The following is a 19,878-nucleotide window of genomic DNA, read 5'->3' as shown; positions in this document are numbered from 1 at the left end:
AATACCTTATGTTTCTATGTCATGAAAAATATCACCTTAACCAGTGGCTGCTCTCAGGTCAGACACAAAGTTTTTTTTTTTATCCCAACACACTACAGTGGTTACCTGGGGGGCATTAGAGGCACTACAGGGGCTTGTCTAGAAAACAACATTGAAAAAAATCTATATCTTTAAATTAAAAATACATTTATTTGCTAAAATGTATTACTTTAAACCAGTTTTAAACCCCTGTCTTTGCCAAATGTTGCTTTTTATGTAATTCTAGCTGTAAAATAATGAGAAAATTCCTTTGAATAGAGTAAATTATTTTCTTTTGTGCAGCCCCTGGAGAATTTCAGATGGACAAGAGGGCTGTGATGTTCCGGACTTTTGGAATGGCTGCACTAATAGATACTATTGAATCTGAGCGGAGTTGAACATTTTCTAAATAATCGGGGGCACCCTTGAGATGAGGGGTACGTTGAGTAGAAATAAAGGGGCGCGCAAGACAAAAAAGGCCGATCTTATACAAAAGCTACAATCCTTGAAAACCTAATTTGATGTCATGTCAAATTATGTTGATTATTATTATTATTATTATTACAATGATTATTATTATTATTAAAAGAAGAGTGAGTATTGTTTCAGCCATATTTGCTTTTTATGTTACCATCAATATTGTTGATGTTGATCATGGTTGTTATTATTACATTTATTTATTTTTTTGTAATAATTGTTATGTATTTTGTTTTTTATCTACCTCTGGATTTGTTGTTTTGTTTTGCAAATGTTTACAGTCTGTTCTGTCCCGTCTTTATGCTTCTCATTTTTTCCGTCTTTCTTTCTCTACTTTCTCTGTCCTCTGTTCTCATTCTCCCTCTGGGCGGCACGGTAGCGCAGCGGTTAGCGCTCTCGCTTCACAGCTAGAAGGTCCGGGTTTGATTCCCACGTGCACGGGGCCTTTCTGTGTGGAGTTTGCATGTTCTCCCCGTGTCTGCGTAGGTTTCCTCCAGGTACTCCGGTTTCCCCTACCACTAAAAACATGCATAATAGGTCAGGATGAATGATGTGTGTGAGTGATTGTATGGTGGTGTCAGAGGGTCCCTTGGCGCAGACGTGCGCAGTCGCGAAAGCGCTTCTGACAGTCTCCCCCAGGGGAAACTGAAGCTACAAACGTAGCTTTTCACCACCGAGTATGGAGTGAATGTCTCTTGTAAAGCGCTTTGTGACCATGTCTGTGAAAGGCGCTAGATCTTCTTCTTCTCTCCAGATCACTGGGGTGGTGGGGGGAAAAAAACACCCAAAGCATTGTAAATGAAAATGTACACATTTACAAATAGCCTAATAAAGAAATGATCACAAAAAAAAAAAAGGTTGAAACCACAGCTCTAACGGGGTAAGGCTAACCAAACTGAGAACATTTAAAATTGCTAGAGCAAGATTTTAGCTCCAATTATAAATGCATAAAGTCCTGAGGGTTTTCACTGGTTTAACGCACTTGTGTACATCCAATGGCACCACGTTTTACTTGTAACACTGTGTGCAGGAAGAGCACTTTCACCTCCATACAAGTCAGCGCTGGTGAAAAATTACCCCGAATGCCACGGCATATATCTTTTATGGCCACTTATCCCTTTCCCTGTCACAGAGACTTAGCCAGGGCGCATTAATCATGTAAAGGTTAGCCACGGGACAGGTTAGCACTTGGAAAGCATTCGCCTCATACGTTCATATATATTTCACAAAAGCAATGTTATGCATATTAAAAGGGATATTCTTCTTCCACTGCATTCAAAATTTAAGTAACACAATGTTGTTCGGAAGCACATCCAAAGTAATTTATGACTTGGGTTGACACACTAGGATGTTGTATCTTAGCAACATCTGCATCATCACCTAATTACAGCTTAGCCCTGCAGAGATAAATAAAGCTCGCCGGTTCTGAGATATTGCTTACAAGTATCATCATCTTCATTTCCTGTTGCAAAAACTGCTGTTATACATATGCCTCACGCGTTACAGGTTTGAGGGGAAAAAACTGCTTTACAGGCACTTAAAGCAGTGAAATGATCAGTATGAATATGGTAAAAGTGCCTGGACTTTAAAGACACAGAGGAGTCCCACTTAATGACATCAGCAGGTGGGAAAACGTAATGAGGGAACAGCATGTCGAAGTCTCCGTAAAGTCGGGTTTGCAGAAGTTGTTCCCTTTTGAAGCAAATCTGTGCCTATGTGATGCTATTCTGTTCCACATTTCCCCCACTGCTTTTTGTTGAAGATATCATTTTTTATTCATGGGTTTCAGTGCCGTGATTTGTTTGTTTCTCTGAGGACTCTGATATCGAGGGGCAGTGTTTTTACGCAGTGGTCCCCAACCTTTCTCTTGTCTCATGTTCCCTTGAGTCCTTCATTTCTACTCAAAGTAAACCCTTGAACTCTTACGGTGCCGCCAAGAATATAGAAAAGGATTTATTTATTTATTTATTTAAGATGGTACAGCGCATATTAATTAACATGAGTCCTCAAAGTCCACATGTAAATACAATGCCACAATGGCTAATTTTCATCTGTAGTCCCAGGGCAGGTTGCTGTCTTCAGAACAACAAGCACAACAGACATGAACAAAAGACAAGATAAAATGGTTAGTAAAAAGACATTATAAATAAAATGACACAGACAAATACATTTTTTTAAACACCCGTTTGTCTTAATCCTCATTTACCTGCATGTTTATGATCTAGATCTATGAATGGAATTGACTCTAACACGTACTGTTATCTCTCTTTTTGTTTTTTGTCTCTTTTCTTTTTTACTTTTTTGAAGTATTTATTTTGTCTTTTATTTATTTATTTTATGCTTTGTATATATCCACTTACACTGGAAAAAATGCCATCTTATCTTAGAAAAATAGCTTGATTTGTACTTGAAATAAGACTTTTAATGCTGATTTTGACTAGGTTTCGACTCGTCTTGAAATAAGATTGCCAATGGAACAAGCATTAATTTGCTCAAAATAAGACAAATTAACTTGAACGCTTAAAATAAGACAAAAAAAAAAACCTGAAATGAGACAAAATGGTCGAAGACAAGAAAAATCTGCCTAGTTCCATTGGCAATCTTGTTTCAAGACGAGTCAAAACCGGATCAAAAGCAGCATTAAAAGTGTTATTTCAAGCACTTTTAAGTCATTTTTGTCTCAGATAAGATTTCATTTTTTCCAGTGTATGTAGGTGATTGGTTGTTGTGTTTTTAGTTTTGTCTAATAAAAAAAAAAAAATAGAAAATAAAAAAATTGGGAAGTTAAAATCAGAAATCGAATCGAATCAGGGCTCGAGTGAATCGTTGCATCATAGGCTTTACACAAGGACATTTCCGTCGTTTTCCTCTTGCCCATCAAAACACTGTGATAGTGTAATGACAGAAACATGGGAAGTCAGAATAAAAATATTTGATCTTTTTGTTAACAAGATTTTGGTTTACTATGTCTTTGCTCTGAAATTGAAATGAGAAAATGTTAATATGTTCGGGGAATGCAAAAACAGCAGCTGCTCTGGAGGTGTCCCTGATGTTTTGATTCCGACGTGATATGTGGCAGAGAGAGATAGCCGAAAAACTGTTTGTACAAGTCTTGATAATCTGATGAAATGTCAAATTAGACAAGGTGCTTACGTGAGGGGTTATCTGCTTTATTCAAAAGAAAACTGTTACAAGGAAATACTTTATAGATGCTGTGTACTATCCAACAGCACAGCAGCAACCCAAAACTATTGCACTGTCACAGCACGCAAAAAGACACATTTTAAATAGTCTAAATAGTTTATACCAGTTATTTTACTTCCTGAGCCCCCCCTTTCTTCAACATTTGATTTATGTATTGTTTTGTATTTTTTGCATTAATTGTTAATCATGATGTAAAAAAACAAAGTGGCAAAAGCTTCATATCGATACATATTCATATTGATAAAATAGATGTCTTTCATGCCCTTTATTCTTGAGGATGTATCTTTGTGTATATTTTTCTGGCATGGAAATACTTGTACTTACTTGTACTTGAGTAAATATTTTTGCTCCTCTACCCACCTCTGATTCTAAAAACCTTGTGCTGAGTGCGAGTGTGTAGAAACCTGCACAGGAACCCGCAGGTTTGTCCTCCCCTGACCGCCCGAGGGAGTCCCACAGGTCCCGACGAGTCCCACAGGTCCCGACGAGTCCCACAGGTCCTGACGAGTCCCACAGGTCCCGACGAGTCCCACAGGTCCCGACGAGTCCCACAGGTCCCGACGAGTCCCACAGGTCCCGACGAGTCCCACAGGTCCCGACGAGTCCCACAGGTCCCGATGAGTCCCACAGGTCCCGACGAGTCCCACAGGTCCTGACGAGTCCCACAGGTCCCGACGAGTCCCACAGGTCCCGACGAGTCCCACAGGTCCCGACGAGTCCCACAGGTCCCGACGAGTCCCACAGGTCCTGACGAGTCCCACAGGTCCCGACGAGTCCCACAGGTCCCGACGAGTCCCACAGGTCCCGACGAGTCCCACAGGTCCCGACGAGTCCCACGGGTCCCGATAAGTCCCGAGTTTTTTAAAGGCCAGTGTTGAGCGCAGAGAGCGCAGCGCGGTGCCAGCACACACTGAAGCACGCTGCAGCAGCACTTCAAAGGCTTTTCTCAAACTGTGCAAACTGAGCGAACAGCTGTGTGGACCTTTTGTTATGTCTTTATTGTATCTGCAGAGACTGGTCTGTGTCACTGCAGGAGCGTAAAGAGCCTGTGTTTTCCACCTCTCATAGAAATGTGATGAAACTGCGTTTCAAAGCGTCTCGGTCAGAGTGAGGTTTTGACAGGTATGTTCTTAAACACACCTGGCTGTGCCGGGAGATCGCCAACAGCGGGTCTGAGTGCAGTTCAGCTCTAAGTTTGGTTGGTCAGTGCGAGGCGAGAGCAGAAGTTTCGCGCAGCGCAGGATTTATTAAACATCCCACACACTGCAAAAAGTGGATTCTAAAGTAAAAAATGTCTTACTTTAAGAAATAAGTTCTTATTTTTTCCCTAAAAAGTAATAATGTCATGCCTAGCAAAGTTTTCTTGAGAAAAAAAAAATATTTTAGGAAATAAAATCTAGCCATTTCTTGTTCAGATATATTTGCTAAAAACATGCTAATTTTCTTGTAACAAGAAAGAACAACTTTTTGAATCTTCTTCAGCTTTAGACAAAGAATATTTTTTCCTATTTTAAGAAAAAATAAGATCACAACAACTCTTACTTTAAGAACTGATTCTCACAGATAGATAATACATTCCATTCTTTAAAGTGGGCGGCTCGGTAGCACAGTGCTTAGAGCCTCAGCTTCACATCTGGAAGGTCCTGGGTTCGGGGCCTTTCTGTGTGGACCATAATCTCCCCACGTCTGCCATTAAAACATGTGCAATAGGAGAATCCTCCAGCCAGGTGACTCTGACCATCAGCCTGGCTTCACATCATGGAGATATTATTTATTAAGAACATTTTGCTTAAATCAAGCAACATTTAACTAAATAAGAATGTTTTCCTTAAATGATTCCATTTTCTGAGGACATTCTGCTTAATTCTAGCTATTTATTTGCTTAAATTTAGTGTTTCTTGTTTTATGATAAGAAAAATATTCTAGAAATAAGAATTCTTAGCAAGAAAAAAATGCTGACCCCATTGGCAGACAAAATGTCTTATTTTAATGATTTTTTTCCTTGTTTTTAGTAGGGCACTTTTTGCAGTGCAGCATCCCAGTGTCCACTGGTGATACGTAAAAGGCTGCGCTCGTGTCCACGTGTGTCTTACACTGCAAAGAGTAATTTATTAGATTAGTTTAAATGTCTCAATTTGAGCATAATAATCCAAATTGTAGTTGTTTTGACTAGTTAAGATTTAGTTGGGCATTTGACCTAGATTATTTCACTTGCTCTGAGATGTTCCTGACTCGTTTCAATACATTTCCCCGTTATTTCAAGTAGGTTTCTCTGCCAATGGGGTAAGAAATATGGTCTTGTCCCATTGGCAGTTTCACTTTCTGATTTCAAGCGAGATTTACCTTAGAACCAGTCTGAACGGTCATCAAACTAGCAAAATAATCTTGGTCAGATCAGGAAAAAGGTCTAAATGAGAGAAAACCCCTCAAAACAAGATACATTTTCTCAGTTCAAGTCATTTAAGCCAATGCCTGATATTTACTTTCTGTAATGTACACGCTGTTGTCTCCTGTATTCAGCACATGTGTCGAAGGCGGGACCCGACGTGTTTTGGTCTGACCGCCCGCGCCCGCCCGAGGCTGTGTGAATCCTGACCGATCCCACGGGATTAGTGCCGCCTCCTGCCCGCCCGTTGCAGGACTCTATGTGCTCCTGTACCCCTGATTGTGAAACACTGAACTAAATGAAGACTTTTAAAGACACAAAGACATCCACTTAACACAATGTTTTTACTGCCTCCAAGGCCGAGTCGCAGAATGCCTCGCCGGCAGCTGTATATACCGCCGACAGATGGCCCTGACTTTTAGATAACGCGCCTCGGCTTTGGGCATTACCCTCTATGTTCAAGTATATACAGCGCCAGTGCCTCGCTCACGTTCCTCTTGGCAGCATCCTGAAAACTGCTTCATACATTTCCCTCCAATAGAGTCGTATAAAAACGCGCCGCTCCCTCATTTCGAGCCTGCAGCTTTCTAATTGAAAACAGTGAGAAAGCCCTGGCACTTTGGAGGCTGATAGCGGGTGACAGGCGCGAAGAGACGGCGGCCCAAAACACGCTCGGCGTTTTGATCCCCGTAGAAGGCGTAAATCACCCGCGCCTGCCATCGCTGTGATAAGCATTAAGGACCAGTCAACGGGACAGGAACGTGACTCCGCAAATGTAAGTTTAAGACATACTGGTGGCATTTGAGTGCACTCAGGGCAGAATCCCAAAGCTAGATTCTATAAAAGCTTTAGAAAGTGTTATTGGATGGTGACAGTGACTATTCGTTTTAATGGTCACATATAAGGCTTTATACTGTTATGGAAAAACAGCTCTTTGTATCGTGAAGTAAAATGGTCTTCTCTTAAAGGATGACTCTTGCCAGTTGGCTGGGATTGGCAAATTTGATTAGCATTGGGGTGACTTTCTTCCTTTGGGGCTGAACCTCCCGATCGGGGCAAAATCTCAGGCTGTGTCAAAGCCCAAAGGGAACAATGGGCTATTCTACATGTCCTGGATTAGTTCCTTTAGTCCTTTATTAGTCAGTTTAGTTAACCCTGGGTTTCTCTCAGGATTTGTGAGCACATTCATGTGAAACAGAAGGAGTTAAGCGGCCAATCACGGAAGAGACACAGACACAGTTCATCTGAATATTAAAATCTATCATTGAACTCATGACGGATATATTATACAGCAGGGGTCTCCAATCTTTTGTATATGTCGAGCTACTTTTACAAACCAAAACCATCAGAGAGCTACTCATGCTTCGAAGACACTCTTGCCAAATCCACATGCGCCTCCAGTAGGATTTTCTTGCAAAAATCCAGAATTTTGCAGGACTGTAGCCTGCTGGGGGTGCACATGTGAATTTGTTTATGAGACTACAGAGGCGTACACCCTGGAGAGTTTGTAGCCAAGATATTTCAACAGAATTACAGAAAATAACTTTAAGACAAGACTTAGTTGATGTCACATTGGACAAATTCACTTGTGTCATCAGCTCTCAAGAAACAGTTGAGGTGCAAAATAAACGGGACATGTGCAATCAAGTAATAGTAACTAGAGGTGTCTTATATATATGATAGAAATCCTGTCCCTGTCCATTACTCTATTTGCCAAATTGGTGCAGATTCTGTTTAAAATGTTCAGAACAAAAAGAAGATACTTTAAAAATGTGACTTATCTAGCGTGTGTAAAAAGCCTTTGGCGAGCTACCAAAAAAGGGCTGGAGAGATACTGGTTGGAGATCCCTGTTATAGACCCTTTAATTGTTTGTAAACATTCCAGGCTTAGCTGGAGGCGGGAAGCTAGATACCTATATATTTCCATTGCAGTGTTAATTTTGACAACATATTTTATTTTAGTTTTAGTCTTAGTCTTTTGACTAAAATGTAATTTAATTTTAGTCAAGATTTAGTCAAAAAAAACTTTTCAATTTTAGTCTAGTTTTAGTCGACTAAAATTAAGACTAATTTAGTCGACTTATATTTATAACATTAATTATAATCATATTTAATCGTGGTCCTCGACTTCATGGAGCTGCTTCCACATGAATAAAGCTCAGAGCTGATAATTTGGCAGTGAATTTACATGATCTGAGGCTCTTTCAGACGGTCATTAGAAGTTTGGATGATTTTAGTCTCTCCTTTTCATTTTTATTTAGTCTTATTTTAGTCGACTAAAATATTTGGACATTTTAGTCATAGTTTTAGTCTCATGAGAAACTTTTAATTTAGTTTTAGTCCAATTTTAGTCGTCAAAAATATCACTTTGACTAAAATTAAGACTAAATATTTTAGTCGACAAAATTAACACTGTTCCATTGTAGCTGTTGTCATAGTAAATGTCTAACTGTTGTTGGAAATATCAGATAAACCTTCTTATGTCGTCTCAAATGTTGTTCCTCTTGTTCTGGCACCTTAGGCCACAGCAGGACCACATTTCTTAGTTGTAGTTTTACATTTATTATCGCTAGTTTTAGCTTAATCTTATTTCTCTTTATCACTTCCTGCCTCCAGGTGATGTCACTGATGATGTCAGCAGTCAAAGGGTCTATACAGCATGAAGAGTGTTCACATTTGTTGACAATCTTCATTACAACTGAAATACAACACTCGTAGTATTGTGTGGACTAGAAATAAGCCTTTTCCATGTAGTCATAGAAAATCTGTCATCCACATGTGTAGGAAATTCTCTCCTCTGATTGGTCAAAGAGCCGTCTTCTTATAAGCAAGCTTATAACGCTGTAATTTATTAACGCTGAACTTACCCTGCTAACCCTCTAAACCAGCTTTGCAGTTTAGCCCTCAAGTGCGTTTTAAGAAGAGGCACATAATAAGCCTGTCTAATAAGCAAATATGAGACAGCTCATTCCGTGGTGCATCCACCGCAAAAGCCCTATCCCCTCTGAGCATTCGGTTGGTCTTTGGGACGCTGAGGAGGAGCTGGGACTGAGACACTATTTAGACATTTAAAAACAAGCAGAAGAGGTTTAAAATGGATCCTAAAGTGCACAGGGAGCCAGTGAAGTGAGGATAAAATGATATGCTCAAAGTAAAACCCCACCTTTCTCCATATCAGTGTCGTTCATCATCTGTCCTAACATGGGGGTTTGGGGCGTCCCAAGTATTTTCAGGCTTTTTACAGCACTTTAACACATATTTAACTTGGCAACGTAACATGAACAGATGTTTTCCCTGCAAATCGACTTGAGCGATCTCACATACTCAGTGTACTCTATGCTCGGTTTTAACGATTCTCTGTGTGGTCCTACAGTACAAGCCAGACAGACTTTTGCTCATCACTTTATGTCCTATGAACATGTTGCACCTTTATGGATAAGAGACATTTGTATTTGGTTCTGTGTAGATGAATGAATACAAAATCATAGTTTGCTGCATATTAGCCCAAAGTAAAGCACAACACTGGAAACAAGACCATCTTTAATGAGATAAATGACTTAAAATTGCTTGAATAAAAGTTCTTCTCTGTTGAATTTGAGTCGGTTTGAACTAATCCAAGATACTACTGCTATAGCGCCAATGGAACAAGAACAAAACCCACTTGAAATCAGACAATTGTTTTTCACTTGAAATGACACAAAATTATCTGAATTAAGAGAATAACTAATACTAGAGGTTTTATCTGATCTAAGACCAGACCTAATCTACTCAAACCTTAGATTTAATCTCTTAATTCAAGTAGATTTGTTTTCCAGTGCACTTCCTTCAAATGCCAGTGTTGCACATAATATATGACCTAATTTGGTGTATTGAGAGTATTTCTACCTTTTTTCTCCCATTTAACTCTAATAATGTGGCTCATTCATGCTTCACAAGACGCAAGAACTTCTTGTTCTTGCACCCTGAGCTGCAGAACAAAATGAAGTCACTTTTGCCTTGTACGCATGGGAAACATTTTGTAACTGACGACAGTTCCATGGCGACAAGGCAAAAGTGACTTCACTTCACGTTTTGTGAAGTATGAATGAGCCTAAAAGTGCTCTCTGATTTGTGTAATAATGTTTCTCAAAACAATCTTGAGGGCCAGAGGTTCTGTGCTGAAGGGCCGGATTTGGCTCTCAGGCCTGACGTTGCCTACCCCTGGTGTACTGCACATAAGCCAAGAATAAACAACATAGCTCGTAATTGTCTAGAGTTCACAACAAACATGTCAACTTCAACACTCTTTTTGGAACATGTACAGTGTTTCTAATGACGTCTCTTACATAAGGCTCCTTTAGGCGCTGGAGCTTTGTGCTTCTATCTTTATCATGCAGTGCCCTTTTGTCGGCTCAGTAAAGACGTGCTCTGTATATTGACTTTCATTGACTTCCCTTTTATCCTCCTCATCATTTATTTATTCGTGTATCTATTTGCACTCTCCCCTATATCGCCAACAGTATAAATGTCCAACGGGAAAAAGACACAGTGATCAACAAGTCCAAGTTGCTTCATCTCTCCTTTGCCGTGTTGCTATTATTTACACTTCAAAGCCTCCAGCCTTTGAGGAAACTACTGATCACGCTGCGAACACAACACAGTATTCAAGTGCAAGTCTTTTCCTTAGAAAACCTTTGATACAGGATTATTCAAAGTGTGTTGATTGGGTTGAATTCTTGTTTCCTTGTGGTGAAAGTGGGCAGTGCAAAGAGACAGAATCAACTTTATATAAGCAAGTTACATCTTTCCTGTCTCTATCTGAGCACTGAAGCCTCCATCTCAGTGTCTCATTTTCTCTCACAGGCTTCATCCTCACTGTATTCAGCCCTCAGTGACAGAAATAAAAAGCAGGACATGCGTTTGTGAATTGGGTTTTCATACATTTACAAGATGGTGTCCACTTACCAGCTGTTCTTGCTGTCACCGAGAAACAGCGTTTGTCACATGGCTCATGGTGCGGCATTTGAGCATTTTGACGACATATTTTCATTTAGTTTTATGACCAAAGCTAGAAGAAAATGTCATCTACTTTTGGTAAAGATTGAGTCAAATAATTCTCTCCAGTTTTAGTCTAGTTTTAAGATTTAGATTAAGATTTCCTAGTCAACACTACATTCACTGCAAAAAGTAATTGACAAGATTAGTATAAACATCTCAAATTGAGCTTAATAATCAATTTTTGTTGTTGTTTTGACTAGTTAAGAAGTTCTGGGGCATTTGTCCAGATTATTTCACTTGTTCTGAGATGTTTCTGACTCGTTTCAATACATTTTGTCCTTATTTCAGGTAATTTTCTTTGCCAATGGGGTAAGAAAATTGGTCTTATCTCATTGGCAATTTTACTTTCTTATTTCAAGCGAGATTTACATTAAAACTGGTGTGAAATGTCCTCAAACAAGCAAAGTAAACTTGGTCCGATCAGGAAAAGTGTCTAAATTAGTTAAAACTGCTCAAAATAAGATACATTTCCTCAATTCAAGTCACTTAAGGCAATGTTTGAGAAGGTTGCAGGATGCGCATCAAAAGTGGTTCAAGAATATACATTTTTAGGGGTCATTATTGATTCGAAACTCACATACAAATCCCAAGCCAAGAAAGTAACAAATAAAATAGAATTCACTTTGGGAAATGTTGTGGATTTTCTCAACTCAGACCTGTTCACCACAACTTCCTCTAAAATCCTGCACTGTCACTCAGAAAGGTGTTAATTCGGGTCCGAAGTGTCGCCATGCACGAGTTTAAAGGGATATTTCAGGATTTTTGACATAGGGCCTCATTTCCTAGTTATCCAGAGTGTTGCTGATTTCTGGAGATATTTTTTCTTTGTAATTCATGCAGTTCTTATATGGTTAGTGCTAGATATCATGACACAATTTAAGGTTCGGGCTAGGGAAATGGTCAACTTTAAGGTTAGGATTAGGATTATATGTATTTTTAGACAAACCAACTCATAAATCTATACAAAGTTACAGCAGACCGTCCCTCCCGAGCATACGATCTAGCACTAACCTTCTTATTTGAAGAGTTTCGTGGCGCTAGGCTAGTGCAAGGCTAGCTCATTTCTACGAGCTAGGCCGCATTAAAAACAGTCTGACCCGCTCCACAGAGCACCTGAGGCACTTATAACCTCAGACTAATGATATAAATGTTTGTGTCCATAGAATAATTTAATTAATCACATGAATGATTGCATTTTGAGGGACTATTTTCTAGCAGATCACTCCGCCGCTGCGTAGCTTATACAACCACGAAGCTGATGCTGCTCAAATAAAAGGTACTTTAAATGCAAAATGGTTTAAATGATTCTATCAACACAAACATTCATATCATTAGTCTGGGATAGGTTTGCCTGAGTCCTCCTAGGAACGCCCCCACCTCCTGGAGACGCCTCCGAGCTTTCGTCACCAGCCGAGTAACCAACCACTGCTCCTCAGCAGAACCCCCTCCCCACTGATGCCACAGACAGCATGTGGAGGGGGCGTGTCGGAAAGGGTCACAGGTTCTTAAAGAGACAGAGGCCTATTTCAAGACATTCACTACAGCCATTTTGAGAGAGCAATTTTATACAAGGCAGTTATTCTAATTTACTGCATTTACAGACCAACAGAAGGTTTCGTCATCATTGTAGTGTGATATAGACTGGTGCTATGTGATTGAAAAAAAGCAGAATACCCCCTCTTTAAGTGATTTGCCTCAGGTGCACTGTGGAGCGGGTCAGACTGTTTTTAATGCAGTTTAGCTGATACCATAGAAATGCGCTAGCCTTGCACTAGCCTAGCGCCACCTAATATACAAAATACATGCCACAAATACAAGAACTGCATGAATTACAAAAAAAATATCTCCAGAAATCAGCAACACAGGAAATGAGGCTCTATGTCAAAAATCCTGAAATATAGATAGAAGGTGCAGGTACACGTATGACCTGAGGTGGCAGTAGTGAGCATAAAATGGCATCCATTTATGAATGAACACATACCGAATTATGGTCTAAACAAGTAAAAACACTCATGACATAAATTCTTGAAAAAAAGCCGCCTTCTGCTTTGATTACAGCTTTGCCAGTTTTATCAATGAGCTTCTCGATGTCGTCGCCAGGAATCATTTTCACTTCACAGACTGTTGGAAACCATTTCAGGCGACTGCCTCATGAAGCTCATTGAGAAAATGCCAAGAATAAAGCGTGTTTCACTTTTTTTTCGTTTCCTACATAATCTCACGTGTTCATTCATAGTTTAATGCCTTCATTGAGAATCACACAATGTACACAGTGTTGAAAATAAAGAAAGGCTTCCAAGCTTTTGACAGAGATTGTATGGAAGGCTGTTTTGTTTCTCTTTGTTCTCTCTTCTCAGAGTCTCCGAAGCCCATAAACAAACGCCCATTGTTTTTACCGTCATGTCTGATAAGGTCCAGTGTGTTTTCTTACCCCGTCTGTCCTGTTCTCTTCATGCAGACGAGACTTCGTTTGAGGCTGGGATCAAGGTTCAGATCCACACTCAGGACGAGCCGCCCTTCATCGACCAGCTGGGCTTCGGAGTGGCCCCAGGCTTCCAGACCTTTGTGTCCTGTCAGGAGCAGAGGGTGAGAGCTCGCCGCGCAACACAAGAAACAAAATGTGCAAAACACCACAAACGTGTTCTGTAAACCTCTCACTAACTCACACACCACATGCATGCAGGTGGGGGAACAATCTGCAAAGTCCCTCTCGTCTCTGCAGCTTTTGTTTGACGCGCCCCCCGCCCGACAGTATCATCTGTGACCGTTTTAAATTGAGAGTGAGCGCGCGTGCCATAGAGCAAATGAACCCAGAATGGGATTTGAACCCTGGTCACTGCACAGGTCCACTGCTGACACGTGTGCTGACCCTTGTGCTGACCCCGTGAGGCTGGACTGAATTCAGATAGACTGAGGCCGGTGAGTGGGAGAAGCATGATGGGCAGGTCAATACTGATTCATTTTACACACGAAAAGTGAGTTAACTCAGGCTATCACGACAACAGCTACAGAGATAACACTTGGAAGCACTTTAGATTAACAGCCTGTAAGCTCCATGTGTAGGTACAGGTAACAAGGTCTTTGTTACCCATGTTAGTACAGGTAAACATATTAAAGTGCAAGATTTAAAGGGGGGGGGTATTATGCAAAATCGACTTTTTCAAGCTTTACATCATGTTATTATGTCATTCCCTCATTAAAAACATGCCTGAAGTGTTGCCTTGGCACATTCACGTATTTTTGAGTAATCTGTAAAAACTCTGATGGCAGCCATTTTAGGGATAGGTTTGCCTGAGTCCTCCTAGGAACGCCCCCACCTCCTGGAGACGCCTCCGAGCTTTCGTCACCAGCCGAATAACCAACCACTGCTCCTCAGCAGAACCCCCTCCCCACTGATGCCACAGACAGCGTGTGGAGGGGGCGTGTCGGAAAGAGTCAGAGGTTCTTAACTTCTTAACTCCCGCCTGAACCGAGAGCATTTTCTCCAGTTCAGCTTTACCCAAATCCTGTAGGCCCGTAGGCAACAACTCATTTGAAAGCTAAGACCTACAAAAAACTAAATTGATCTTTTTCCTCACATCAGATTTTCATCTCATTTTTGTCACTTTTTTGTCAAATTATTCGCATTTTTTTTGTCATATTCGTATCACTGTTTTTTGTCAATTTTTCATCCAATTTTTCTCACTTTTTTGTCAAATTTTTGTCCATTTTTGTAATTTCTTTGTACATTTTTTGTACATTTTTTGTCACTTTTTCGTCAATTTTTTCTCACTTTTTTCACATTTTCATCCTTGTTTTTGTCTCAGTTTTTTTTGCTATTTTCACACCTTTTTTCCAGAAGCTTTTGGATTGGGGTAAAGCTGGAGAAAATGTGCTCGGTTCAGGTGGGAGTGAAGGTGTTAAAGAGACAGAGGCCTATTTCAAGACATTCGCCACAGCCATTTTGAGAGAGAGATTATATACAAGGCAGTTATTTTAATTTACTGCATTTACAGACCAACAGAAGGTTTGGTCATCATTGTAGTGAGATATAGACTGGTGCTATGGGACTGAAAAAAGCATAATACCCCCTCTTTAATTTCCTGAGGCCAGTGTGAGATGGCTCTGTATGTAAATGTACTGTTTAGTGCACTAGATTTTGATTTGATTAGATCCTGCAGTTACTCTTAAGACCTGAGGTGGCAGTAGTGAGTATAAAAATTACCAACTTGCATCTAGTCCCTTTAACACTTAATTACAAGGTGTTTTAAAGTGTTGCAGATTAGACGATATTGGGCATTGTGGAGGCGGTGTGGCTTGTTATTTGAAATCTACCGTGCCAAGTTACCAACAAAACTGTAATGTAATAAAAAAAGAACTACCTTCCTGAGAATATTTTAAATATCGAGCTCCTGCTGCTGTATCATTCACGTAACTTTTCATCTGCATCAAGACGTACTATTGCAATGGTAAAGATTTTAATTAGACAATCAACATGTTTTCTCAGGTTGTTGGTTCCAATTACAATCTTTATGTCGCTCCAACCACCCGCTCTCATAAAACTAATATAATGACCTCGTAAATTGAAATTTGACAATAAAATGCGTTGTTAAGTCCTTGATGGCATTCTGATTTAGCCCCTGGAAAACACGTACACTCCTGCCTCAGCTGCGGTTCGCTCTCACAAGAGATTCGAAGGACATTTTTGTTGGAGGCCTAGGACTCCATTTTAATCTACCTTTACCAAAAAAAATATGTCACAAAAGCTCAGTCCAGTCCATTATGTGGCCAGGCTTGCAAGACAGTTTGTTTGCTTTTTACTCAGCTTTTTACTGACCAAAGGGAGACGGAGATTCAAACTCGAAATGGAGCAAGGATTTATGCTTCTCATATGTTTCTTTCTCGGCGTCCTAAAGACATCCAGAATTTGTTTGCAGTAATACATTTCTCATTGTTTTGGCAAGTTTAATAGATGATGCAATGATTTTCAAGCTGTACATTGATCACAAGAGCAGTGCTTGAGGGTTCATGTACCTGTTGTTCTGCATTTGATCAATTCTTGAATTTCTGGGAACCAGGAGCAATACAATACAGCAGTGGTTCCCAAAGTGGGGTCCGGGGCCCCCTGGGAGGCCTCAGAGGCTCTACAGTCGGGCCCCCAAAGCTTGTCTACAAAACAAGTACATTAAAAATATTTAGATTTTATAAGGAAGTTATACATTTATTTGCTTTATTATAAAACTTGAAACCAGTATTTCATCTGTAGCAGGGGTGGGCAAGTTTTCTTGGCGGAGGGGCCGATTTTCTTTATTGTGAACAGACCGAGGGCCGAAGCCGCTGATTATTAGCCCAAAGTAAAGCACAACACTGGAAACATGACCATCTTAAATGAGAAAAATTACTTAAAATTGCTTGAATTAAAATTCTTCTTTGTTGAATTTGAGTCGGTTTGAACTAATTCAAGATACTATTGCAGCGCCAATGGAACAAGACTTGAAATGAAACAGTTTTTCAATTGAAATGACACAAAATTATCTGAATTAAGAGAATAACTACTACTAGAGGTTTTATCTGATCTAAGACCAGACCTAATCTACTCAAACCTCAGATTTAATCTCTTAATTCAAGTAGATTTGCAATTTCTTCTTTAAAACTATTTTTTTTTCCAGCACTTCCATCAAATGCCAGTGTTGTACATATTATATGACCTAATTGGGTGTATTGACAGTATTTCTACCTTTTTTTCTCCCATTTAACTCTAATTATGTGGCTCATTCATACTTCACAAGACGCAAGAACTTCTTGTTCTTTCACCCTGAGCTGCAGAACAAAGTGAAGTCACTTTTGCCTTATACCCATGGAAACATTTTGTAACTGACGACAGTTCCATGGCGACAAGGCAGAAGAGACTTCACTGTTCTGCAGCTCAGGGTGCAAGAACAAGAAGTTCTTGCGTCTTGTGAAGGATGAGCCTAAAAGTGCTCTCTGATTTGTGTAATAATGTTTCACAAAAATAATCTTGAGGGCCAGAGGTTCTGTGCTGAAGGGCCAGATTTGGCCTTTGGGCCTGACGTTGCCAACCCCTGATCTACAGTCATTGCTAGTTGTTACTTCTAATGTAATTTTAGCTGTATAATATTATGCAGTTATTTTGAACAGAGTAAATACATTATTATTATTAGGGGGCCTCAAGAGATTTTTGGATCATTAAGGGGGCCGCGATGTCCCAGACTTTGGGAATAGCTGCAATACAGGAATCGAACCAATAACCTTCTTGTTTTCAGGCAGGAATGCGTTAAAGCCTCTGTTTTATATACTTAACTAAATGCTGCTTTTATTTCTTCTACATGTACAGAAAAGGCAGACGTTAGTTTAGCAAGTCTTGCAGATGTAAGTTTCTTCCTTCGGGTTTATTTTTTTTGCAAAGTCGTGCCAACCGATCAGCATACTGGTCCCTGCTGCGCTGCTTTCGGATTCACTCGGCCATCTGGAGGAGGCTGTTGCTTCCTTGTAAATTATAGTGATCAGACAGGATTTTAAACTCACCATCTTGTAATACATGCTTCTCGTCCCAACAAACTAGCCACAGTGAATACATCGAGACCGTGTTGATAAAGACATCGCTAATTAAGGCTTTTCACCAATAAGATGAGTCATAACATTGTTACCGCTGAATAACTGATTATGTCTTTGTTATGGCACCTGTCAGTGAGTGGGATCGCTTCACAGAATTTGTCGTTTTTATTGTGTTTTATTTGATAGAGACACTGCGCATTAATGAACATCTGCGTTGAAACAGAACAACATAGATGTGAACATGCTGGATTCAAGCCACAAGGCTAATTTACATCCGCAGTCCCTATAGGCAGATGACAGAAATACTGAAAATACAAGAAACAATGTAACAGAAGTTAGTTACAGGACATGTAAAAAAAAAAAAAACATAAAACCTTAATGGTCGCAAGACTGGTTTGTTTTAAGCCACAATTTGAGTTGAGTTTTTATAGGAAATGTGGGACATTCCCTGTCAGTGAAGAGGAGACTGTTCCATTTTGTCTAAAGGCTGTTCTTCTGAAAGGCTCCTCACAGTCACCTCTAGTGGAGGCCCGGGTCCGGCCACCATTGAGTGTCTTTGGGAGTCTGACATGGAGGTGGGGCTAGTGAATCGATTTGGAAACAAGACATGTTTAAAACATCTAAAATTCTCTTGGCGCAATAGATTTTATTTTTTGTTTGTTTCGAATATGGATCTAAGGACATTGGCCTTTTATCAAAGACTAAGGAAATTAAGGAATTGTTGTGTCAATTAACTTGTAATACAGTAATATTCAATATGTGATAATATCAGAGAATGTAATATAATTTTTGGAAGTCCCATATTTTTTTTTTTTTTAAATGTTAAAGGTTAAATTTGAATGTATTAGATATTCAGTGTTGGGGGTAAAGTATTATAAAAGTAACGAGTTACAAAAATATACAACCCTTTTCAGTAATTAAGGAATATAACATATTACTTACACAAAATATGTGAATATAATAGTCATTACATTTCAAGTACCTCGAGTTACATTTGCATTTAAATGTATGAAAAAAAAGCCAAACTGCAGCACCAGATCAAGTTGGATAGTGGAGTATAAGATCTGCAGTTGTGTGTAGTTAATGTCCTCAAAACAAAACACAGAGAATGGGGGAAGCGATGGAAAAGGAAATCTCTGACTGCAGTTTTGCTTGGTGGCATTAGCACTATTTGCAGTTTAAATTTTGCCAAAAAATAACTCAAAAATAACTCAAGGACAACTCAAAGTAGTGGAACTCAACTACATGTTTTAAATAGTAATCTGTACAAACATATGACATTTTTAGTGCTGTAATCACTAATATAGAATACATTAACATTTTTAAGCAACTTGCCCAACACACTTTGGTACTTAAATTCCGAGACAATTTCTAATTCTTCACCTTTTAATAACATGCCAGATTGTTTAATGTCTTGATGGTTTAGTGAACATCATTATTTAGTAGCAAGTGGGATTTAAAAAGCCTTTTATGACCGTAGCGGAGGTCAGAAGCTTCTCTCTTTGCACATGTCTATATACATGTGCAAAGAGAAAGGATGTTGAATTTCAAAGCATGTATTTGAAATACAACATCAACACAAGTGTCAGAAAGATCATTTATATACAAAGAGAATAACAAGTGACCAAGTATTGACCCTTGAGGCAAACCAACGGGCACATCTAGGAAAGACGATTAATCAGCAGCATCACCAATTGGTACTCGTTTTGTTTTAGGTTTGCTGTAGGATTTGTACACCTACATAGTCCTTTAACTCACACAGTATCTAGAAGGCTAAAGTATTGATGTATGTTAAAAAGACAGAACGACATGCTGTTCTGGTCCTGGTCTGCAGTGATCAGCATGAAAAGTGGTCATGGAGTTATTTTGTTAATTATAGCTGAAAAAGATGATTGAAAGCCGGCACAATACGCGGCTTGTTATGCAGCATGTTTTCTGACTCAACTTTGGGTGTTTCAAAATCTGACCTCGATAGAGCCCAGTGTCTTTGCCCAGTCATTACGGCCCCAGACATAATGATTGTGGGAGGACACCATGATGGATCTGAGTGCGATTTAGTCTTTCCACCGTAGCCTTTCCGTGTCAGGATGTAAGCGGCTACTCTCTCTCAGCTGTGCATTTACATTATTTTTTTTACATACATTGCTAAAAGATAGATTCTGCATCAACAGTGTAATATCTTAACATATAGTATTAAGTTG

The 19,878-nt window shown here is 39.6% G+C and overlaps 1 protein-coding gene across 2 annotated transcripts in view; it reads left to right on the top strand.

Moving 5' to 3' along the window:
- Window positions 1-19,878, top strand: part of asic1b (acid-sensing (proton-gated) ion channel 1b) — a 500,510-nt gene that overhangs the window by 434,832 nt on the left and 45,800 nt on the right. For both annotated transcript variants that reach the window (XM_079579289.1, XM_079579290.1), the window contains one exon: window positions 13,581-13,708. In XM_079579289.1, coding sequence (XP_079435415.1) covers window positions 13,581-13,708 — 128 coding nt within the window. The remainder of the gene's footprint in view (window positions 1-13,580; window positions 13,709-19,878) is intronic.

This window comes from Gobius niger (assembly GCF_951799975.1).
Source record: "Gobius niger genome assembly, chromosome: 20".
In the NCBI taxonomy this organism is placed as follows: Eukaryota; Metazoa; Chordata; class Actinopteri; order Gobiiformes; family Gobiidae; genus Gobius; species Gobius niger.
Note: the sequence above shows the minus strand (reverse complement) of the source record. Positions and strands in the feature narration are given on the sequence as shown.